Below are 25,852 nucleotides of genomic sequence, written 5' to 3' on the forward strand. Positions count from 1 at the left end.
TTTAAACCTCAAAACCACTAGCAACTTGAACAAAACACATTTTGTTTTTCCTTGTTACTGCTGCACCCTCATTGAACGAACATATAAAAAATAACATCAGATCGTAACACTTGACTTTTTTTTCAAAGATATGTGAGAAATGCTTTGTCATTGCTAATGGTGTCTGGACACATTATCACATACTCTATCTTACAATTAACCACCCTGCTTAATAAAATTTGCTTTAAAATAGGTCCATAAATGCCCTAAGGGAGCTAAAATTATATTAACATATAGAAATTCAGCTTGCTACAGTTATTACTTTTTACTGCGGGTTCAGAACCTGGTCTGAATTTTTGCTTTTCAGCTTTCTCCCTACACCTGAATGGGAGCCACAAATCCGACAGCAGTTTCCCTGGCAACATTCTTAGTCCCGGTCCCTCTTCGCCCCCTCCCAACTCTCCTCTTCTCGCGAGAAGAGAGAGCCCCGTTCTTCCGGTAACTGCAGACGCGCCAGTCGGTCTCTTTTGCTTTAGCGATTGGTTTCGCGCAAGTGCAGTAGAGAGTGGCGCGAGCCCGCGGCTTCCGGCCAGAGACCATGGTGCGTTTTCGGGGTCATTTTTGTGCTTCCTGGACACAGAATCCACGCGGGCCGGGCGAGTTCCGCGCCTGCGGTTCATGCCAAAGGGGCATGCAGCCAGGTGTCCCGCCACCTGTAGTGGAACGGAGGACAAAAGCAGTAGGGGTTGCTAAAGTTTGTGCTGGGAATGCCAGGGAGGGAAGCTGTCCGGACTGGGGAGTTTTGACTCCGAGTGGGTGGCGGGAAGGATACTTCTTTGTACTCTGTGGGATTCGACTCCATATAGCTGGAACACATCTTACACTCGTCTGCAAGCGATGAGGCCTAGCAAAACAAAGTAAATATAAATCCCAGTGTAGACCACAACCGAATGCACACTTCTCTCCGCTCGCCCTCATTCATTTCACACCATAATTACCTTTCTAAAACTTATACTTTATCAGAAACACGAAACAGTGATCTCTGGAGTGCTTTGGTCCCAGTGCAGAGCTGTTTGGGATCGTAGGCATTTAATGTTTGCACAAGGCTGGAGGAGAGTTTAATGGATTATAGCTTAAATGGAATATTTTCTCCTAAAGTTTGGTGTTTTGAGTTTCTTAAATTAGCCTTTGGTCCTTGTGACATATTCCAAAACAATATAGAGTAATTGGCAGACATAACTACCCTTAAATTACAAAATAAGACGTTTTTATTTATTGGAAGTATTGTTTTCTGAGGTGACCAGCTGGTTCTCTGTTGATTACAGTACGTTGCCAATGAAATTATAATTTAAAGTTCCCTTTTCATACTAAAATGTAAAAAATTTTGGAAAGACATTTTAAAAGTGAGGAAAAGTGCAATTTTTAGTTACTGTTGTGAAGGACACGTGTTATTTCTTAACTAGTGGCTTTTGTTTAATTTCTATGCTTTTTTTTGGATAGATGCAAGGAGAGCCAAACCCTAGTGCTTCCCTTATTGACAGAACCATCAAAATGAGAAAAGAAACAGAAGCTAGAAAAGTGGTTTTAGCCTGGGGACTCCTAAATGTATCTGTGGCTGGAATGATATATACTGAAATGTAAGTTAATTAGCAAAAAAGAAAAATAAAATTTAAGAGACTGGTGGTTGGTTCCACCAGTTTTTGTGTTTGTTTTGATTTTGTTTTTGTTTTTTTAACACATTGAAAAGTCTTTCTAATTTTTTCAGGACTGGAAAATTGATTAGTTCATATTATAATGTGACATACTGGCCCCTCTGGTATATTGGTAAGTAATATTCACTGTGATTTAGAGTTACTACCAATGAAAAACTGCATTGAAGTTTAATTCAACTAAGTATTCATGCCCTGATTCAACAAATATTTGAGTGCCTATTGTGTTGCAAAAACTTGGAATGCAGCAGGAAGGGAAAAGGGTCCTTGCCCTCATGGAAGGAACAGTCTTGTGGAGGAGACAATCAAACAATATAATTCTAAGTAATAATGAGTTTTGTGACGAAAAGTTTGAGGGTCGTGAGATTCGTATTTGCTACTCTCCCTGAAATTCTTTCCCTACTTCTCTACCTTTTCACCTTTCAAGACCAACCAGATATCTACTCCACTGCTGCCTTCCTCCTTTTCATTTCTTCCTCTCTCCTGTCTGCTCTTTATTAGTCCTTGGATATAAAGAATCCCTATGGCCATTAAAGTAAATTCTGTAGTCTAATACATTCATCTAAAGTCTGTGATAGAGGTGGTGTGGCAAGGGGAAGAGCAGCAGTTTTGGAGTCTGCATACCTCAGTTAGAATCATGGCTTCAGTAATTAGCTCTGCTCTTGCAAAAGTCACTTGGCTTCTCTACAGGTGTTGATTGATCTTTAAAAGGGAGGTGAAAATGTACAAGTTGTAAGGATTAGTAATAATATTTTGAAACTCACAAGTGCCCTACACATCACAGACTTTCATTAAATGGTAACTGTTATGAGGAATAAGAAGATAGTTTTCAATTTTGTTGTTAATTTGTTAAAGTATAAAGAGTTCATTACCCCATGTTTAATTTTTCCACTCCCCCCTCCTTTTTTTAAAAAATAAATTGTTTTTCTCTTACAGAGCTTGCCCTTGCATCTCTCTTCAGCCTAAATGCCTTATTTGACTTTTGGAGATATTTCAAATATACTGTGGCACCAACAAGTCTGGTTGTTAGCCCCGGACAGCAAACACTTTTAGGGTTGAAAACAGCTGGTAAGTGTTTTACATCTTTTCAAAGGTGGGGGAAAGGTTGGCAATAAATCTTTCTCCATTTAATTTTCCCTTTTAATAGACTCAGCTGGAAGGGACTTAGGCCATCTGGTTCAACTATATTAAACAGGTCTATAATAAATTGTCTTAAGACCAATGACTATCATTCCTATTTTTATAAATTGAATGGAACTAGCATTCAACAGCCTCATGAAAGTTTGTTCCATTATTGTAATTTAAAATTACAATTAAAGTGTAATTAATAACTCTTGCTTCATTGAAGCTAATTTCTTATTTTGAATTCTGCGGAAATGGTAAACAACTAATGGTATCTTTGGGTAATAATACTTTATGTAACTTAACGACCAGGTCACTCTATTTCCCTTTTCCTGAAGAAAAAGATTTAGTTCATTAAATGTTTTCATAGAAATTTTGTTTATATATATACACACACTTTTTTTATTTACTACTTATTTGTTTATTTCTTCTAGTTGTACAGACTACTCCTCCACATGATCTGACAGCAACCCAAATCCCTCCCTCTCCACCTTCTCCTTCAATTCAGGGTCAGAGTGTGTTAAGCTATAGCCCATCTCGTTCACCCAGTACCAGTCCCAAGTTCACCACCAGCTGTATGACTGGATACAGCCCTCAGCTACAAGGTCTGTCATCAGGTGGCAGTGGTTCTTATAGCCCTGGAGTGACCTACTCACCCATCAGTGGTTATAATAAGGTAATGACTCTTTTCTCTTGGCCAGTCACATTATTTTAGAATTGGGAAGTACCTTGAAAATCTAGTAAGTTGATTTTGTCAATGAGGAAACCAAGGAACAGTAAGTAATCGACTTGCCCAAATCGCCCATTTAAGAGCCAAGAATAGAACCCAGATTTCTTGACACATAGTTAGAAGTTCTTTATACCACATTTTAAATTGAAAATAAGATGTAGCTTTTGCAAAGAAATGAACTGAGGTTCACCATCTAGGATCATTCTATAGGATCTCTACAAGTTGAAACTGTGATAATTTTTTATTTTAGTTTCCTTTATTTATGTTTTCCTTTTCTTTGCTTCTTTATGTGAAACTTTTGCATATCCCTGTAGAACTTCAATGCTTTTCATTATGTAGGAACATCTAAGCTAAAAACTGGGATTGTCGTGTAGTCTTACTCTTGAGTATGGACACTTTCCATGGAATGAGTAGAAATCTTCATTCCGACTCCCATAGTGTTCCTAATTTTTAGTCTTGATAGCAAAATGGACAGATGTGAAATTGTGACTCCTGGCTGAAGCATAAGACTATAAGGGCTATTAAAAGAGGAGTAGTCACATTTTCAGGTGTTCTCACTTGTTAGATTATAGCTGCTAGTTAAATGAGGACTATCTGGAAAGGAAATCAACAGAGTCTGCCCTTACTTTTTTATATAATATTTCTTTGTAATGAAATTCCATACTACCAGTCACTCAGTAATGATTTTGGCAAGTAATAGAATTTAGAAAATTTTGTACAAGTTAAATATTATGTGAAAATATATATGCAGTGATAATTCATAACCTATAGGTAAATATGACTCTAAATTCGTTTCAGTTTGTTTTCATGAGACAAGTAAGTACCGTATGATCTTATAGAAAGTTAGAAAATGAGAAGAAAAATCACGTATAGTCCTGTCCCTCAAACATTTGTTAATGGCTACTTGATACTTATCTAGTGATTATACTATGGTTTACTCTTGAATATTTGTTATCTTCATTTCTTAAAAACAATTATTAATCTGTACTAAAGAGGTCTGTACGTGAAATTCATAATGTTGCTGAATTATTTTTTTTCAGCTAAATTGTAACCTTGAGCAGAAGATCGTTTTTATTCATTTTTGTTTTCTTAGCGTATGGAATATTGATAATATAAAAGTGTTAACGGAATTAATACCTTGGAAAAGTTAATGAATTGAATAATTATTTTTATGAGGAAAAAATGTCGAAATTTACTAAAGTGGAAAACCTAAATAAATCAAGGAAGAAACTTTAAAAACTATTAATCAAATACATCATCAATACATAAGGGCCCTGAAGTTTTACCATTGAAGTCTTTTAAATTTTCAAGAAACAGTACCTTTTAAACGTTCAATTATGGAAATTTTCAAACATACAGAAAAATAAAGAGATTAATACAGTGAGCTGTGTATGTATTACCCATCTTCGACAATTATCAACAATTTGTTATTGATTGAACAGATATTCTGAGCCAATAAAAAATGTTAAAAGTGTAAACTCCACAGTCAGAAAACTGGATTGAAATCTTGGTACAATCTTAAGCAAGTTACCTAACCTCTTATCTAAAATTAGTACAGTATTAATATTTACCTATTATTGAGAGGATGAAATAAGATAATGTACATTAAGCATAAAATATTATCCCCCTTGAGCAAGAATAAACCAATGTAGTCATAGTATATAAGGATTTAATATGTTCATTGAAATAAAAGAAATCAATGTGGAAGAGAAGTAACATTTTTTTTTCAGCTAGCATTAAGCAATTATAAGATTTATTAATCCTTAATTTATTACAACTGAATATAAATTTATCATGAAACCCTAGTAGAAAAAAAATTGTCAATGTACTGGAGTAAATAGTAATGTAGATAAATACCAGTGACCAGTAATTGTATTTTTGAAGTGTTTAGCTTCATAAGTACAAGGAAATGCAAATTAAATATACATTTTAAAAAATTCTAATGAGTCAAATAAACGTGTAACATAGCAATGCTGATGGACATATGCCAAAATAGATACTCCTGTCTGTTCTCCTTTGATAGGCGTATAACTTAGTGCAATATTTTCACTGAATAGAATGGGAATATGTATTTAAAATGTCATATGCTTTGATCAAATCATTTCAGTTCTAGGAATCTCCTAAAGGAAGTCATGAAATTGAGCAATAGTTTATGTACAAAGGTGTTATTCATAACATTATTTAATAGCAAAAAATTGTAGACAATCTAAGTCTAGAATAAGATAAAGTAAGGATAAGTTATGGCATATTTGTACAATGAAATTTGTACAATTCCTACTGTATAGCCAGTAGGAATGATATTTATAAAGGATTTTTTATAAGAAAATCCTTGGTTAACTTTACAACAGGGATATAAAGCTAAACAGTATGGTCTCATTTATGTAAAAACAAAAATATATTGACTTAGCCATATACATTTAAAGATTTGAAAGTACATAGAATGCGAAAAGAATTGTATTATCTCTGGGTGATAGAGTTATAAGCATGACTTTTTTTTTTCATACTTTTCATTTTTTAAAACATGCACATATTACTTTAAAAAAAATAGATTTTATTTTTAGAACAGTTTTAGGCTCACAGCAAAATTGAGGAAGGAACAGAGATTTTCTACACACACCTGCCCCCACACAGGAACAGCCTTTCCGATTGTTAACATCAGTCACCAGGTGGTCCATTTGTTACAGCTGATGAACCTCCACTGACATATCATTCTCAGCCAGAGTCCATAATTTACATTAGGCCTACTTTTGGCGATATACATTCTGTATGTTTGTACAAATATATAAGGACATGTACCCACCATTATGGGACATAGAGTATTTTCACTGCCTAAAATTCCCCGTGCTCTACCTGTTCATCCTTCCCCCTTAACCTCTGACAACTGATTTTTTTACTTCCTCCATAATTTTTTCTTTTCCAGAATCATATAGTTGCAGTTGTACTGTATGTAGCTTTTTCGTATTGGCTTTTTTCACTTAGTAATGTGCGTTTGAGATTCCTTCATGTCTTCTTGGCTTAATAGCTCATTTTTTTGTGTGGTAAGTAATATCCTGTTGTCCATACGTACCACAGTTTATCCATTCATCTGCTGAAGGACATGTTGGTTGCTTCCAAGTTTTGGCAGTTGTGAATAAAGCTGCTATAAACATCTGTGTGCAGATTTTTGTGTGGATATAAGTTTTTAACCAAGGAGCATGATTGCTAGATTGTATGGTAAGAGTATGTTTAGTTTTGTAAGAAACTGTCTTCCGAAGTGGCTGTACCATTTTGCATTCCCACCATCAGTAAATGAGAATTCCTGTTGCTTCACAACCTTGTTAGCATTTGGTCTTGTCAGTGTTCTGGATTTTGGCCATTCTAATTGGTATATTACTTTTTGAAAATCAAAAAAAAAATAAAATAAAATAAATTTCAATTAAAAATAAGATAAAGTTCTTTTATTTTGTGTAGTTGGCAAGCTATAGTCCCTCTCCTCCTCCTTCGTACCCTACCACTGTTGGACCAGTGGAGAGCAGTGGGTTGAGGTCTCGCTACCGTTCTTCACCCACTGTCTATAACTCCCCTACTGACAAAGAAGACTACATGACAGACCTACGAACTTTGGATACTTTTCTTAGAACTGAAGAAGAGAAACAGCACAGAGTTAAGCTGGGTATGTATATACTTTATTTAGATGTAACATATGTGTTTTTAGTGTCACTTTTTATTATCCTTAACCTATTTCATTACTTCGATTACCCGTATATAAATATTTAAGTCTCTTTTACTAATATACTTTATGTAGCTTAGCAGAAACATTTTGTTTTTCTATTTTATGCATTTAAATTAAGCTCACCAAACTTAAGAAGTTAAATATAGCTGAACTGAGAAATCTCGGACATTTCATCTCTGTTAAGATTGGAAACTTTTTCACATAATGGAAGTTGTAATTTCTCTTTAAATGTTAAGGCTATAAAATGTTTTGAAGTGGCTCAGGGCAGAGCTCACTGAATTAACAGTTGTCTCCTTTCCCTGGGGACCTTGGGAAGGTTGGCGCGGCCAAGACAGATGAAAGACAGTGTGGATTTACCCTAGAAGTGCTGCTGTTTTTTCAGAACATTTTTGAACTTATCTTTAATTTACCTGGGGAAACACTGTTAGCAAATCTTAATCTGTTTGGGGTGGATTTGATTATTACAAAATCAATTATTTGAAACCAAATTAGGTTATCGAGCAGAGTAATGATTTTTCCCCCTCAGGAACTTTCACAGAAAGCACATTAGGTGCTAAAGCATGGCCACAATGAGGAAGCCAGTTATTGGACCATGGCTCTTTGTGTCACTTTAAATCTCTCCATTGATTTTTAATATAATTTTGCCTGGAAGTGCCACAAATGTCAAAGAAACAAATCAATATTATCTTGTTATTTGTCAATACATGCTTTTTCTTCTTTTTAAATTTTGAAATATTTCAAGTATACCGAAAATTATAAGATGTAATACAAAGAACAACATGTTTACCCTCTGCATATCTTTGTCATATCCAGATTTTTTTTTCTGGCTTCCTTTTTTTTTTCTTCCTTGACCAATAGGAGTATTTATAAGTATTATTATTATTGTTTGGAAGTATTGTCGATGATTGGTGCTTTTAATTTCCAAACATATTACATGAAAGGCTTGGTTATCTTTTCTTTTTTTCTCTAAGCTATTAGTACTGTGGCTAGAGATTCTGATCTGCACCCTGTTAATTTTTTGGTATTTTTTGAGACTTGTATTTAGGCCTGCAATATGATCACTTTTTATAAATGGTGCTTTGGTATATTGAAAAGAATGCATGGTCTAAATACCAGGCTTCATGTTTGTTCATTTAGTCAAGTTTCTTGATGGTGTTCTTAAATTCTTTTATCATTGATGATCCTTTTCTGAGTAAGTTAATACAATGGTGGTTTCAAAATGGAGACTTTCTAATACTTTCACCTCTTCTACATTTACTAGTTTGGCATTCTTCTGTAAAGAACTTTCTCTTTTACTCCTCACACCACAATTTGTTTTAGCCAGTTTGGACTCATCTTTGGTTCTTTCTTTGGCAGTGTCTAAACTGCTGTTTAATTAACTCGTTGAATTTTTTTATTTGACTTTTTGTTTTTATTTTTCAAAGTTTTGTTCTCTTTCAAATATGCCTTATTTTAGAGTGTCTTGTTTCTGTGTTTTCAATTCCTTTTCCTATCTCAATCACTTTAAACATACTTTTACAAAGTTTCTGTCCAGTGGTTCACTTATCTAAAGTTAAAGTTCGCGGAGATTAATGCTAACATTTTTGTCTTGTTGACTCATGCTTGAGGCTTCTTTCCTTGTGATTTATGTAGTTTTTGTTTGTTTTTGGTAAGCTCATCTTCAGTAGAGTATTATCTGTGCTATTTCTATCCTCAGACTGGATGTCTTATCTCCTCCTAGCAGTTTTGTACGTGCCTCTACTTGGTACCTAAGGAATATCATTGACTTTGAACTAACTTAAGTAATTTCCAGGCTTAAAGTACCTGGATTAATCTCCCAACAACCTAAAACACACACGTTTTCTTGTTTATCCTAGTGCTAGTGGGCAGATTATTTTCTTATTCACTGAGAATGTGGCCCTTTGAGGTTCCTGGCCCTGTGCCAGATACAACAGATGGACATAGGAGAAAGGTCTCTACCTCTACTTCTTGTGGGCCTACGTCTGCATTTTCTGTTCCCATTTGGCCAAGCGGATAGGTTTCCCAAAACCTGCCAAATTTTTCAGAGCAGCCGCAGCATCAGCTTACACACAGGCCACTCTGATTTTCAATTCGTTCTTCATTTCTAGCTGTTCTTCATACTTTTTTTTGCAAGTTCCATTATTCATTTAAATGGGTGTTTAATAAACATTTTTAGATCTATATGGTGAGAGATACCTGGTTTGTTATGTTGCCAGAATTCCAAATCTCTTGGTGCTTTGATTCTTAGGTCTTTGGAGTTCTCTAGCTACAAATTTTTTGCTGTTCTGTTGGTGGTGGTGGTCATTACAGAGGGGTCCTATTTTGTCACTGCTTGCTATATATATTTTGCTTGTATTTTGGCTGATGCACAACAGATATTAAAACTTATTTCTGTCATTTTATTTTTATCATCTAGATAAAACTCTTGCCCTCTAAAGCCAGTGTTCACTGAAATTTTTCTCTAATTCAGGTGTCCTCTCAGAAAGCTTGATTATTTTTGAAGTTAATAGTCAAAATAGAATAATTTTGTGCTCTATCATGACCATGTCTTTATTCCATATTGTTAAATTGTTTGGGTTGGTTTAAGACTTGTTTTCTTGACATTAATTCATTCCTAGAAGTCAATTTTGCTAGAAGTCCTACCTGAAAATTTACCTTTATACCAAGCGTGATATGTCTTTACATAATTATTTATTTTTAGGCCAGCATGAAACATACTAATATTCACCCAAGCTACTAGCACAAGACTGGCTAACCTTCAGGGTTTTGTGGCTGTGAATTAAAATATTGCCACATATTCCTTTCATGATTTCTTATCCTTTGTGCTTGTAAATAAATGTCATAAGAAAACCAGTTCTATCATTTTATAGTCACTGCTCTTAGAAATTCTGCTAAGATTAAAAAACTTGTTTCTATTTATGAGTGTGTGGGGGTATAAACTATCAATTGATTTTTTTATATCAGTAAAACAAAAAAAATAAGTGCTTTATGAATATCATATAATTATCTTTGAAAACTTGCTATTTATTCAGATACTGTGCCAAATGCTAGGGGGAAAAATATTCCCTGCCCTCAAGGAGCTCGAATTCTATTTGGAAAAAGAGATAAACTGTAATCTTAAAATGTAATAATTACTCTGGTATAGTGCAAGGGAGAGTGAGTTTAGCTGCTAGCCCAAAGAGTAGTTTATTAACAGGAGGCTATAGTTACCCCATTCAGAAAGAGCTTCTAAAATTTCAAGGAACTTCTTTAGCCTATTTACTTCGTGAAGAAATTTGTCCTTTTTTCCTCCCTGAATCATTTGAAACTCTTAGAGAATGAAACAAGCTTAGTTTTACAACAAAAATAAACACTTCCAACCACTTGGATTTTAAATTAACACTGCTTAGAAATAACCTTGTTAACTTTTAGCACAAGTAATGTTGGAGAGGAGGGAGGAGAGAGCCCCTCGAGGCTTTACCTTCCTTGGTTGCCATTGTCTCAGTGCCTGGATACCCGGTGCTCCTGCCCTAACTCTGGATGTCAGAATTACCACAACACACTGATACTCTTTGATTCAATCATTGTAGGGAGCCCGGATTCTACCTCACCTTCCACCAGCCCTACTTTCTGGAACTACAGTCGTTCTGTGGGGGATTATGCACAAACTTTAAAGAAGTTTCAGTATCAGCTTGCCTGTAGGTCTCAGGCCCCATGTGCCAACAAAGATGAAGCTGATCTCAGTTCTAAACAAGCTGCAGAGGAGGTAAATGGAAAATAAAAATTACTTAATATTTATGATTTACAGATTGTTGGAGGGTCTTTTCTATTTCTGGAACATTTGTTTTCTGTAACCTCCACTTTTACCAACTAGAATCACAAATCTGGCACACACTGAACAGTGGAAAGGCTCCTTCCTAACTTTGTGTGCCTAAAACTGAATTATATTGCATGATTTACTCTTTATGACACATAGTGGACATTAGTGTCCTGCCTAAAACTTTTCCGCATTCATTTATTAAAGGGTATCTCAACTATCAGTTTGTACTTAACATATACAAGACTCTTGCTTTTAAAATATATTCGGATTAGAACATTTGACAGTCCATAACTTCATCAGTTTAAGACCAAATGCAGGATTTTAATTTTGTCTTAAACGCAAGAAGAATGTTCTTTAGATGTACTAACATAAGGATATGTCTGCATGGATAGCAACCAAGTACATAATTAAGAAAATTATTGCATAGTAATTAGATCATTATTGATATTTGTGAAGTTTGTTTCAAAGTGGTCCAAATATTTTTGAGGGTGGGGGAAAGAATGATTGCTGGCAAGATTTTTCCTCGTTGATTATTCATCTTAAACATTTTTAATAGGTTTGGGCGAGAGTGACTATGAATAGACAACTTCTTGATCATATGGATTCATGGACAGCTAAGTTCAGAAATGTAAGTTTGACATTACTCTTTGGGGACAGTATTAGTGCCTTTTAATATATAAAGTATGTTATTAGAACATCAATTAGAGATGTTAATTGTTTATTAGATAACAGAATTATCAAAAGTGCAATGTGGCTGGCACAGGATAAATATGATATTTACCTTATGGTGTCCATTTTTATAGGCTATTTTTTCCCCTCCATGTTTAGTAAATTAGTATATTTTGAGTGGATAAAGGAACAATATAGTTTATTAAGATCTTCATCCCTTTCCAAACATCTCAATTTTATTTTTAAAGAGCTTTCATGTCAGAGGCTATTACTTGTCTAGAAATGTGAGGGAAACAAAAACGAGGTCCTCGCCCTCAGAAAACTTCAGTTAGAAAGAGAAGATAATATATATGCCTGAAGCTATGTCAGAATATATCAGTTTCTTCGCTTTTTCCAGAGAACCATCTCTGTCTTTGACCTAGAGGTCGGGAAGGCCAACTCTTAAGGTGCAGAGTGAGTAAGTTCCCTTGTCTCAGCCCTGCCTTTCTCTGGCTTTCTCTGTGTAGTACCTGTATGTCCCAGGTTCCGTTGGGCAGATTGTCCCCTCCTCCACTGCGGGTGTCCACTTAGATTCTGTAGAGGCCGCCACTTTTCCCATTTCATCCTGCAACAGTCATCCATCAACTCTGCATCAACTAGAAATGTGTCAAAATCACTTGTACTTCTTTTTTATTATTTTACAATAATTTAAACAGATATCAAGAGGGAGTGGTGAAAAATAGCCTACTTTCTTGAACTAAAAGTCTGGATGGCTTTTTAAAAACAAAAATTCCTGAGCCCAGCCCTAGAAATATTCAATCAGACTTTCTGGGATTGGGACCTAGATCTCTCTCCTGGACCCTTTAGATCATTTCGTTGCAGCCAAAGAGTGGCTGGCAAGTAGGATACATTTAATAAAAGTTGGAAGAATGAATGAGTGAAATGATGTCCTAGAACTGTACTCTTTTATTTCCACTTACAGTCTTGTCTAAAATGCTAATATATTTAAAATATGTAAAATCTTGATTGGGAGAGTATTAGCTTAGAAGAAATAGAAACAATCCCTTATACGAATTCGTTAAGCTACAGTATTCTGAAATGGGTTTATTTTGTTTTGTTTTTTGGATTTTTTAAAAAGAATTGTAGACATGTATTTCACCTGAAACTTTTTTTCATCCTTTTGTTTTATGGTTAAACAGAAGCATGGAAACAGAAGTGATAAAAGATTCTGCAAAGGCACACACAAAAGATATAACACACAAACAAACCAGATGGGCTATTTCCTTAGACAGGGTTTTTATTTCCCAGAATTAGTTTTATATTAGCCATGCAGGGTGGCATTTGAAATTCCTAGTCCTAAAGTAATATAGTAATATTCACAAACCAGTTTCAAATATAATACATCTGTTTTCTACACGGTTAGGGAATTGGGTGAGCCTGCTGGGACTTAATCAATTATGTTAGTTTGAAAAACTGTCTTACTAATTACAAACCAGTATAAACACTACATGAATAAATGTGTGAATAATTACCCTAGAAACGTAAACTGAAGATTATCCTTGTAGCTAAGTATAATAATTACAGAAACATATAAGAAAAACTTAACATATAACTGAAAGTTTTATATTTTCTTCAGGAAAAAACAGGCATATATGATTTAAGACTATAACTTAGTTAACTGACAGTCCAGTGGCATATTTACTTAACTCTCTCTAGACTTCAGGTAACTACTATACCCATTCTCTTTCACCATACTCATTAATATTCAAGTACAAGACAAAAAAAATCTTAGAGTTTTATGAATAACTATTTGAGAAGTGCTTTAGAAGTATATGTATAAAATCTTTACCTCATTTCTTCCTAGTGGATCAATGAGACAATCTTAGTGCCACTTGTACAAGAGATTGAGTCCGTCAGCACGCAGATGAGACGCATGGGTTGTCCAGAGCTGCAAATAGGAGGTATGTGAAAATCGAGCCCAACGTTTGACTTACCTTCAGTGAATCTGCCAAGTGGAAAATTTCTCCTTGTAGTGGGCTATTTAACAGCTTCCTTTGTTATCTTGAGGTGAAGAAAAAACTTCATAATATAGCTTTTTTTACATAACAGTTTTATTGAGATGTAATTTACTTGCCATACAGTTTACCCGTTTAAAGATTTGGATTGTGCAGCCATCACCACAATCGATCTTAGAATATTTATCGTCCAAAAAAGAAAAGAATATTTATCGTCCAAAAAAGAAACCCCACATACCCTTTAGCAGTCACCCGTGTCCCACCACCAGCCCTAGACAACTACCAGCCTCCTTTTGTATCAGTAGGCCTGTTCTAGATATTTCATATAAATGGAAACATACAGTAAGTTGTCCTTTGTACTGGCTACTTTCACTTACGTAATGTTTTCAAGGTTCATTCACGTTGTAGCATTTATCAGTACTGAGTTTCTTTTTCTTGCCAAATAATATCCCACCGTGTGGCTCTACCACATTTTCTTTACCCATTCATCGGTTGATTGACATTTGGGTGGTTTTCACTTTTTGGCTGTTATGAACAGTTATGTACAAGTGTTTGTGTGGACATGTGTTTTAACTTCTCTTGGGTATTAACCTAGGAGCGGAACTGCTGCATCGTGGGGTAACTCCATGTTTAACCTTTTAAGGAATTACCAGACTCTTTTTCTAAAGCAGCCTCACTATTGTGCATTCCCACCAGCAGTTTATTAAGGTTTCAATTTCTATATCCTCAACAATACTTGTTTTTTTTTTATTATAGTTGTCCTAACAGGCGTGGTTTTAATTTTCATTTTCCCGATGGATGATGATGTTGAACATCTTTTTTTGTGCTTATTGGCCATTCATATATACCTTCTTAGGAGAAATGACTTTTCATATTCTTTACCCATTTTTAAATTGTGTTATTTATCTCTTTATTTTTGAGCTGTAGATGTTTTTTATATATTCTAAATACAGTTCCCATGTCAGATATTAATTACAAAGTTGTATAAAGCATAAAGAATGTATAATAATGCTAATTTAAATATCACCTATTTTCAAATCTCTTATCTGCTAAAAATAAAACTGGTAAGGTTCCGTAAAATTTGCCTAAAATATATACTGTAACTTATTTAGTGTTAAGTAATTAGGTTTCAAAAGTAAGGAACATTGTAGTCACCTAGCTCTTTCTGGAGAATAAATTTCTTCTTGAAATATGTAAGTGCTTTGAATTGCACATCAGCGCTTTCTACTTGCTTTTGGCATCGTTTAATCAATCTTTATTCCCTGGACTGAGAATAGAATTGTGTATCCCTAAAGTGTTGTATTTATTGGGTATCCAAATGCTTCGTATGTGATTTACATAGCCTTCACATTAACCTTGAAGGCTAGCTGTTAGTGCCCCATTTTATGGATGAGGCTACTGAGACTCAAATCGATTAACTGGTCCGGTATCACAGAGCAGCAATTTGAAGCCACAGCTCTCTGACTCCAAAGCCAGAATACTTGCTTCCTAGGTCTCGGTTATGTTATTTGAACCTGTGCTTATCCTTTTTGAGCTTTCTTTATAAGCTATAAAAATTTGTATCTTTTATAACATTATACCAGTGTGATGTGCTTTTTAAGAAAGAATATTGTTTCATGACTACAAAAGCAACATACATATGTTCAAGTAGAAAATCTGAAAAGTACACAAAGATTATTATCCGTAATTCTGCTTCCAGAGATAACTTCTACCAATTTAGTTATTGGTTTTGGAGAAAATACTATGACACTAACTATGTATATCAATTGTAAGTTATACTGTAATTTAAGAACATGAAAAGTATACATTTTAGGAGTTGAGGAAATATGGTACATATATCTGTATATATTTCTAATTGAATTGAGGTTATACTGTTTTGTTACCTACTCCTCCCCCCCTCCACCTTTCTTACTTCAAATATTCTCCAGTATTATTTTCAATGGCTGAGTTATACTTTTTAAACACATATCTTTTTTATATATCTTTTGTGTGTAAGTTGTTTATAGGTCTTACAACATGAATTTGGCTGCTGCTTTTGAAGAGAGAGGGAATGTGTGCGTGTGTGTGTGTGTGTGTGTGTGTGTGTGTGTGTCCGTCCGTATGTCCGTCTGTCCGTCTGTCTGTCTGTGTAAATCTTGCCACCTTGCCAGAAATGATAAAATAAATTAGACATAAAGTAGATAATGCAAATTGTTAAGATAAACTATTGTTGCCTTCATGTATTCCTTCAACATCTATTGAGGGAAGGGCATTTTACGTTCTTACAGAGATGTATAATACCTGCGTGTTATGTAATTTTTTTTTTTTAACAGAGGCTAGTATTACTAGCTTGAAACAAGCTGCTCTGGTCAAAGCACCTCTCATTCCAACTCTGAATACAATTGTGCAGTATCTAGACCTTACGCCAAATCAGGAATACTTGTGTGAAAGGATCAAAGGTAACTATTGATATGAAGAAGGAAACAATGAGAGCCTTTCACTACTTTGAGATTTTATAAATAAAGGTAACAAGGAAAATTTTTTTTGAAAAATTTAAGGTATTACTAAGTGTGATCTTATATTAATTATATAATTATGGCTTGATTAAGACTTGAACAACTTTTGGGTTTTATATTTTATGTCCTTAAGAATTGTCAAAATAATATACTCGAATATTTTAATTAGTAATTTTGATCTATATAGGGAAGCTTAAATATGAGCTAAATAGGCCCACGTGAATAATTTCACTCCTTTTCTACTCTTAAACTACCAAGAATGGGTGCTATTATGACATTTTTTATAATTTCATATTTCTTTGAATTTTTTCTGTTTCTTTGAATTTTTTCTTATTTCTTTGAATTTTTATGTCATATTTATGATGTTGCTTTTTAACATTTCTATTATCTTCTGATTATTTGGGGGAAATATGATCTTCTGAGGAGGCTGGCTGAGAAACAGGAAATTTAGCCTCCCTTATATTCTCACACGTTACATTCTCTCTTTGCCTCCCTACTTGTTATATTTGGATAAACTGTAAAATGTTCTCATAAACGGAACAAACTTTAGAAATAGTATTTTATTCTACAGATTTATCATAAACCTTCATTTGAGAATGTTATGGTGCCCCCTCTCTCACCTAAGTTTGGTCTGGGGCTCAGGAATAAGCATTTATCATGACTTTTAAAAATCTTTTTACCTAAGGAGAATTCAAACATAAGACACAATGGTCCTCTCGTACATAGCACCTGGTCCCAACAGCTAGCAGTCCCTGGTTGCCTCTGCCCTGTTCATATCCCTGTCTACCTCTTCTTTTAACAGTTTCTTTCTGTCATGAAATATATAGTCTATACACAAATTTCCAACTGTCTCAAAAAATGTATAATTACTTTTTTTGGTATTGTTTATTTGAATTGGGATTCAAATACTATCACATGTGCTTGTTGATACATATAAGTTTCTTGCAAGCTATAGGTTTCACCCATCTATTCTTTTATTCAAAGAACTGGTTGTTTGTCCTATAGTGTTGCCCATGGTGTGGATTTTGCTTCCCTGTGGAATGCATCCCCATGGAGTAGTTTTACATGATCCTCTCTTCTGAAAATTCAGGCTACAGTTTTTTGGCAAGATTGCCTCATAGGTAGCAAGATATTTGTATATCCAAAAGTATGTGTGCATACATATGCAAAGTATACATAAAATATTATTATATATCAAATATACAAAAAGTTTTAAAAGTACAGTGAGCTCAGTATGGGCCTTCTAGATTGAATAGTTACAATATTTTCCATATTTGATTCTCCCTCTCTCCATACACTTTTTTTTTGCTCTGCCATTTCAAAGTACATTGCAGGCATCGTTACTTTTCAGCACACAATTCCTAAAACAAATAATATTCTACGTTACCACAGTTATCAGACCTTAAATATTAACAATATTTCTATAATGTTTTCTAATACATGGTTCATATTCAGATTTCTCAGTTGTCCAAAAAATGTTTTATACTCTTTTTTTTTCCTAACCAGGATAAAGCCTGGGTTCACACATTATATGTGTTTAATCTTTTTTCGGATCTCTGTCTAGAACAGTTCTGCCACCTTTTTTGCTCGCATGACACTGACTTTTTTTAAAAAAAATTCTGGATAGTAGTCTTGTCTCACATTTTGGAGTTATCTGAATCTTTCTTCATGGTATATGTTTAAATTAATCTTTTATATCTTCTATTTCTTTATGTTTGTTTGGGTCTTTTGATCAGGTTTTTAAGATAATTTGCTTCTCTCGTTGTAACCCCTTATCCTTTTTCCCTTTTTTGCATATTCTTAGCATTTTTTTCATTTCACCTTTGTTGCTACAGAACTTTCTCAAGGAGGCTGTATGAGCTCATTTCGATGGAATAGAGGTGGAGACTTCAAAGGACGCAAGTGGGATACAGACTTGCCCACCGATTCTGCTGTAAGTCTCTAGTTTTATTTTGTTTTTTTTAGTTTCGTTATTGGATTTATATTTGTTTTATAAATCCAATTGCCATGTTTCCCCATTATAAAAATAAGTATTAAAAAGAATTTAGAGACTAAGGTAAAAATAAAAAATTTTAATTGTACCAGCATCTTAACCCAACCACTGTTAATATTTTTACATATTTTTTTTATTTACGTAGATTTTGGTTTTTTAAATGTTTTTATCATAGTTGCAATCATTGTGTATGTAAAATTTTGTATCCTGCTCTTTTTCCGTTTTGCAATGTTTAAGTATTTTTTTACTCACTATCGTTTAACTATTCTCCTTTGTTGGACCTAAAAGTTTGAGAAACGTGGTAGGGGGAGGGATTTTTGTTTTTCTCTCATAAATAATGTTGCAAGGAATATCATGATGCATATTTCTTTCTTATTTGGGTTTATAACTTTAAGAAAAATTCCTAAAATTAGATTTGTAAGATTAAAGAGTAAAGTTTAGGGGCATTTAAGAGTTTTTCAAAATCATGTTCTTTAGTTTTTTATAGTGACTTTAATGTGTGAAAAATGAAGTTTTAAATGCTGATATTCAAATTAGGAATTGAATGTATGTATATGTTATCTTGGTTTTGCTGTTAACTGTGTGTATGAATGATCCACTTTTAACAGGAATGTCTTTTATCTTCATTTTATAGATTTCATCTTATAAGTAAAACCACTTGAAAGCATTTTTGCTAATTTCCTCGTGAGGGAAAAAGTTAAAAATTGGAGTCATTATAAACAGATGTTTTGAAAGGGCGATGTCCATGAAGATTTTAATGCTGACTTTGAAATATTATTTCCTCATTTTTAGATCATCATGCATGTATTTTGCACCTACCTTGATTCCAGATTACCTCCACATCCTAAATACCCTGACGGAAAAACATTTACTTCTCAGCATTTTGTTCAGACACCAAATAAACCAGGTATGAGCCTCTTCTAATAGAATGAGCTGAGCTCTGCATATGAAATACATCTAGTGGTTTCCTTTGTTTTTTCATGTAGCATATTTCCTTTACAGATGTGACAAATGAAAATGTTTTCTGCATTTACCAGAGTGCTATCAACCCTCCCCATTATGAGCTAATCTACCAGCGTCATGTCTACAATCTTCCAAAGGTACTTCTGAATGCAGAAGTTGCTATTATAGAATGTTATGGATGATTTGCTATGACGATATTTTTAAAATTAGTTTCTCTTGTTTATGGAATAGGTAATCTTTTTAAATTAGAGGAAATGTATGTCTCCCTTTTTTGTTTTAACTATAAAAGTATTATATGCTTAATTTGGAAAAGTGTAAAGAAAAAAAATCACTCATTCCAAATTCCTTAGAGGCAGCTATTGTTAACATTTGGGTGTATTGCCTTTTGGTAAATTTCATTTTGGTCTTTGTAATTTTTTGTGTGTTGAAATCATTTATGTAGTTTTATATGCTTATAATAATTTTCCATGCCATTAAAATTTTTCGTAAAAATACTTTTTAATGGCTAGAAAAAATTTATTATAAGATTATAACAGTTTGTCAACCATTCCCTACTGTTGGACATTTTGGATGTTTCTAATTCTTCATTATCATAAATACTCCTGAATATTCATCTTCATGCATATAGCTGTTTGCATTTTGAGTAATTTCTTTAGCCTCGAGTCTAAAAGTGAAATTCTAGGTTACAGAATATTTTCTAGATTTTAAAAATATATTATCAAACTACTTTATAAAAAAGGTTATTGTATCAATTTACACTTCTATCCATGTATTTTACTCTTGATTACAAACATCAGTTCTGCTGATGACCTTTGCAGTTATTTTTGTTACCAGGATCTTTACTAAGGGATATTACATTGACAGATTGTGTTCTCCATCGGATTCTCAGAGAGGATTAGTTTCATTTTTTTGAAGCTTAATATTTTACCTTCGTGAGTGTAAATATTTGGGGCCATTGAAGTTTCTTCAAGTACCCATGTAAATTCTTTTTTTTTTTTAAAAAAACGCTGTCTTTTAAAAATATATTCTCAGATTCTTGAGGAAAAAAAACTGCTAAAGGAATAAGGACGTACAAGTTAATCAGTGAATTGAAAATCTATATTGGGAACTAGTTTACAGATGAGAAATTACATATAATAGTTTAATTTTAGGACTAGCAAATGCCTTGTAGTCCCTTGTGGACAAAATAAATTTATATTTAACATGTTACTTATATACTGTTCTTAACATATACTATAATATGTTTTCAAGTGAGATTAAAAGTTTTTTAGTCCCCACACTTTTATTTATGATGTTTATTTCTGAGGTCGGGCGTTTTTGTGTGTGGTCTACAGGGGTACCAGCCTCTGACTAGCTGTCTTTCAGGCCTCTGGAAATGCTGCTCCCTGTGTGTGGAAACTTCCCAGTCTTTTTACTTTCTGCTGATCTTTCAGGTCTCAACTTAAAAATCTTTCCCTCGGGGAGGCATTCCCTGCCTCACCAGTCTGGGTCAGATGCCCGCATGTGTTCCCATGGCACCCTCCACCTCCCCTCTCATAACATTCATTGCACTTTTTGTAATTCTGTTTACTGTCTGCTTTTCTACTAGACTTTAAGCTCCTTGATTACATGGATCCTCTGTCTTATTCACCGCAGTGTTCCCACTTCGTAGCACAAAGTAGGCACTTTGTTTAATGAGTGAATGAAAGTCTGAATTACATGTAATTCTTAGAATGTGAATTGGCAGGATCTGCATTTACCTATCAGACTGAATCTTTGGTTTGGTTTGGTTTAAATCTTGCTGTCTTTTTTGTCTTTGTTCCAGGGCCGAAATAATATGTTTCATACATTATTAATGTTCCTTTACATCATAAAGACCAAAGAGTCAGGAATGCTTGGGTACGTATGTAGGCTTTAAAAACACAAGTACTTTATTTACTGTTTTTCTTCCTGTGTTAAGATTCTGCAGGAGGCAGAGTCACTTACTAAAAATATGGCCTGAAAAACAAGAGATATGACTTCTAGTACTAGGTCAGCCCTTTCACTAACCGGTGCTGCTACCTTGGGCAAATCCATTCATTCCTCAGAACCTCCATTCCTCCGTTGGGTAAAAAGGCAGTTGGACCACATCATTGGCCTTACAATTATGTCCCTCAGAGCAACTCCGAGGTCTGTATCATGGACTTACCACTTTCCAAACAAACAAAAAAAAAAACAATATAAAACTGGAGCCTAGTTTTATTCAAGCGATGCCATTTCAGACACAAAGCCTTCAGTAAAGTGTTTATAATTCTGGAGAGATTGAATTAGCACCGTTTCATAATATTGTTAACTGAGATGAAAATATTGAAATTTTTTTTTTTACTTCATTCGTTCTACATACAGAGTAATGAAGCTCACATACTATTATAATAAACTTAAAATTGCTGTATTATTATTTTGGTGATTTGAAATGTTAGTGTATCAGATAATATTTGAAGCTGAAGCTGGAGAATTTTGGTGCTACAAGGTCTGGGAGTCTAAAAACCTGCGTTCTGGGTTCAGCTCTGCCCAAACTAAGCAACCTGAGGCTAAGAAAATGTCAAGGGAAGAACTTAGAGTAGAAGACAGCTGGGGCCCATTCCAGTTCTGTTATGCATGCCTCTCTAGTTTTGTTTAGGGTTCCTGTCCCGTTTGTGTTCTAGAACTACGTTGTCTGATATAGCAGCCACTTGTGGCGTTGGGCATTTGAAACATAACTAGTAATTTAATTGTTCTATTCAGCAAAAGATAACCATAAAGAAAGTTTAAAGCTAAATGACAAAGCATTATAGCTGCAACATATATAGCAAATCCAAATTATATTCATCATATATAAGTTAATTAGACTAAGTGTACAAATGGTTAATAAAAACAAAAAGATGCTTGGCCTCATTACAAACAAGCCAAAATTAAAACATTTTTTATCTAATTTATCATTTGCGGTGTTGGTGATGGTATGAAGAAATGGGAAAACAGTTCATAGAAATTACCTTTTTTAAAGAACGTTTTTGTAATATATCTATATTTTTAATTTTTATCAAAACTAATGCTCATAATTTTAAAAGTCACACAGTCCTAATAGTCGATGACAGAAATAAGCATTTCCCCATATTTCCCAAGCCCACTTCCCAGAGGCAACCACTTGAAACTGGTAGCTTTTCCTTCTGATGTTATCCATGGTTCCAAATAAAGAGGTAGACAGCTCGTTCTCGATTCGTTAGTGTTGGACATCATGGCTTGATTTCTTGTCGGCTGAGTAATTTACCTCTCTTATAGCCCTCTTCTCCTCCCTCATACTTTGAATACAGTTATATTACTCTCTGGTGTAAGTAGGAGTAGATTTTTCTTCCCGTTATATGCAATGTGTTTTGGTTTAAGATACATTAGTAATACCCATTTGCAAGTTTACTAAAGTATCTCTGATGATTAGACATTTTTAATTTAAGTCAAATAGGTAAAATTCTCTAAGAGACCTATCATCTCTATAACCACAGTTTTTTAAAATTTAATTGACACTTTTACTTTGATCTGACTTGCTAAAATCATCTTGTTTATCTGATGTAATAGTTCTTGATGTCTACTAAAAAATTAATTTTCAATACAATCCATGTAAACAGTTTAAATAATTACTGTTACTAGAACTTACCTGATGAACCAATGTGTAGTATAACTGCAGAATAGTGGTAAATGTTATTAATTAAATGTGTATTCCTTGTTTTAGTTATTTGAGAAAAGACCGTCAATGCTTGGCAGTCAATTCCACTAACGCTTTTGTTTTTCTCTTTGTAGGAGAGTTAATCTTGGTCTATCCGGTGTGAATATTTTGTGGATTTTTGGCGAGTAGTGGGTCATCTGATTCTAAACATTTGGACTTTTATTTGACCAAATCAGGAGTCAAATCTAAGCATCTCTGAGCTACCGCTTCTTTTAAGACGTTTGTGTGTTACAGACTCTTTAGATTTAACAAAAAAATTAGCTATTATAAAACTTCTTTATGAAAAAAATGTCTTATATCTTCTACACCAAGATATTACCCTCAATTTTTTATTGCATTTCACGTTTTTCAGTCGCCTTCATAACTGCAATCTTTCAGATTGTTGTTGACCCAAAACAGGGCAGTTTCCCCTTAAATAAATAAATATGAGTCCTTTTGTATTGTAACTCAAAGTAAGAATCACCTACCTGATTCTTCCCCACAAAAACTAATTTTTCAATCACGTTATTTAGTATAAACTACTTAAAAAGAAACAAGCAAATCGCTAACTTTTTTTTCTTATCTCTCTTCAGTGTTTGGAAAATCTGCCCAAGGCCCATATTTTTTAAAAAATCAGATAAATACTAAGTAGTATATAGTTGATGTGTTTATTAAAAGAGGTTTGACAATATTAGTATTTAAAAAGTCAACTTTTGGATTAAATTTAGCTGATAGTTTGGATCTTAAGAAGCCGAGGACATCGAGAAAACTATTTCTTTGGTTTTAATAACTCAGTTTCACTATCCCAGGATATATTAAGAGTTTCCTTTAAGATCATATGTCTTATGTTTAAATTTTTTAGGTATGTTCAAAATATCTGGAGAGTAAGAAGTTACCAATTTTGTAAGTTTGCTTGACTCTCCATTTTTATTTTTTTATGTGTATATGTAGTACCTCTCAGGCTAACTAGCAATTGCATGTATTTTCCGGATTGGCATATTAGACTACTTCCATCACGTGGAAGCAGCTAGAACCCATATATTCCAAATAACTGCATGTTATTCACATATGCAGCTTGTTTTGTATAATTTGTAAATTCTCTTTTTCCAAAGGTGGTTCTTGTTTTTTAAGTCTTATGTCTATATGAGAGGGAATTTGTATCTTATAACTGCTTTTGATACGTGTTATATATGTTTATTAAGATTTTTTAAGAGAAAATATCCAACATGTTTAATATGAAAATGTGTTAAGATGTTAAGTCTACTGTTTCAACAGTTATTAAAGGTATCGTGGAATAGTAGTTGCTTTGCTGTCGAACTCTTGTTCAATTATATATATTCTTCATTAAGCAATTAGGAGAAAAATTTTAGCAAAATTTTTTTTCTCTTTACATGGCTTAAAGCAGCTTTTAGTCCAAAAATTCAAAGTTTATAATATTTTTTGAGTGTCAAAAAATACAACATATAGTAAATATACATGTAAAAAGACTAGACATACAAACAGTCTAGTGGAGATTACTGTACTCTGGGTAGCTTTTCTATGTTAACTTGTCTTCACAAATGTTTGAGCCAGCTTATATTTAAATATAGTCTTTATTAAATATTCACACTTCAGGAAGACATTGCACAGCAAATACTGTAAATTTTTTGGTCCTTGTGTTAAAATGAGTAAATACCTACTTTTCTCTAATTAAATGTTATTTATAAGGTATTTTTCACAAGCTTTTATTGCTTGACTCATCTTTTTAGAATCAAATTTACTAGTCTTCTAGGTTATGTTTACTGCATCACTTACCCTGCTTTTATGTCTGAATATCAGCCTTTACTTCAGCCAGATTCATTTTGGTGGCATAGTTAGGTGTTTGCGATTTAATTACTACTGAGACAAAATGACGTACACTTCAGACTGATACTTTAATGCTAAAGACATGCAGCATGTGGATGGCACTTCTAAACTCAGCTTTATAACATAAATCCTTTAAATGTGGGCATTCCTCAAAGGTCGCTCTTTGGTCTTCTGTCTCACTGCATCATGCTTTTCCTGCGAGACCTCATTCATTCCACGACTTCATTTTTCACCTCTCTGCACTTGATTCCCAAGTTCATCACCAACTATAACGTCTCTCCTGAGCTCTCGCTTACGTTTCCTGTGACCTGTCAGACATTTCCACTTAGATATCCTGCAGACTGTCTCCGCCTGCAGCCGAATTCACGTCTGCTGAAACCTGCCCCCTCTTCTAACATCCCTCTTTCTGTTCATTATACTACCAGTTGCCCATGCTCAAAACTCTGGTGTCATCTTTGATTCCTTGAGCTCCCTGGGTCCCCAATCCAATCAGGCAGCAAGCCTCATCCATTCTTTCTTAACAATGTCTCTCGCAGCTGTCCCTTCCCATTTCTGCTGCCACTTTGCTCATTTACACCCTTATCAACTCACACAGGACTACTACAACAGCCTAACTAATCTCACAGCTTCCTAATTGTTGCCATGCTTCCAGATTTTCCAATTCATCCTGCACATTCTCTTCAAATTCATCTTTCTAAAACACCTGTTTGATCATTTCATTCCCCTGATAAATTCCTTAGCCTGACATTTAAAGCCTTGCACAACCTGGCCCCAAGCTGGCCTTGCCCAGCCAGATTCCTTGCTCCAGCCTGTGCGGCTGCTCCCTGCTGGGCTCTGCATGCTGCCTCCTGCTCATCCTGATCGCTCTCTGGGGGTGTGCCCTCCCCCACTACAGTCTACCCCTGCCTTGAGACTTCTCTCATTAAACCTGCTACTTTTTGGAGCCAGTCCTGACTACTCCAGCTGGCAGTCATTTCTCTCCCAGGGTGATTAGATCTATGCCCTTTTTTTGGCATTCAGCAGCCATCTGAATGGATTCAGAAGTGACTTCTAGTCTCTCTAACAGTGTGTCCTTTTATCTTGCCTCATCCTAATAAAAGAACTGAGTTTTTACTAGTCTGAGCTGCACCGCTGTTCAGGAAGACTTG

At 34.3% G+C, this 25,852-nt stretch overlaps 1 protein-coding gene across 4 annotated transcripts; it reads left to right on the forward strand.

Annotated features, from left to right (window-relative positions):
* The first annotated feature begins 474 nt into the window (after positions 1–474).
* TMEM209 (transmembrane protein 209) lies at positions 475–24,159 on the forward strand. 4 transcript variants are annotated; one of them, XM_016148719.2, is made up of 15 exons: positions 475–580; positions 1,480–1,616; positions 1,745–1,803; positions 2,625–2,756; positions 3,245–3,486; positions 6,991–7,192; positions 10,822–10,997; positions 11,608–11,679; positions 13,564–13,660; positions 16,027–16,152; positions 18,045–18,142; positions 18,995–19,109; positions 19,205–19,302; positions 20,970–21,043; positions 22,955–24,159. In XM_016148719.2, exons 1-15 carry the CDS (start codon positions 578–580, stop codon positions 23,007–23,009), a joined length of 1,686 nt encoding a protein of 561 aa, XP_016004205.1. In that variant the 5' UTR covers positions 475–577; the 3' UTR covers positions 23,010–24,159. The 4 variants fall into 4 exon arrangements, with proteins under 4 accessions (XP_016004205.1, XP_016004203.1, XP_016004204.1 ...); XM_016148717.2 differs by lacking the exon at positions 475–580 and adding an exon at positions 597–733; XM_016148718.2 differs by lacking the exon at positions 475–580 and adding an exon at positions 598–718.
* The last annotated feature ends 1,693 nt before the right edge of the window (positions 24,160–25,852 follow it).

The sequence above is a fragment of the Rousettus aegyptiacus genome, unplaced genomic scaffold (genome assembly GCF_014176215.1).
Source record: "Rousettus aegyptiacus isolate mRouAeg1 unplaced genomic scaffold, mRouAeg1.p scaffold_m13_p_13, whole genome shotgun sequence".
Taxonomy (NCBI): Eukaryota; Metazoa; Chordata; class Mammalia; order Chiroptera; family Pteropodidae; genus Rousettus; species Rousettus aegyptiacus.

Excerpts from the sequence above, each read along its gene's own strand:
- TMEM209 (XM_016148717.2), top strand. The coding sequence starts at position 671 with ATGCAGCCAGGTGTCCCGCCACCTGTAGTGGAACGGAGGACAAAAGCA. Across the intron at positions 1,804-2,624 it reads CTGGCCCCTCTGGTATATTG|AGCTTGCCCTTGCATCTCTC; the intron begins GTAAGTAATATT and ends TTTCTCTTACAG. Across the intron at positions 19,110-19,204 it reads TCAGACACCAAATAAACCAG|ATGTGACAAATGAAAATGTT; the intron begins GTATGAGCCTCT and ends TTTCCTTTACAG.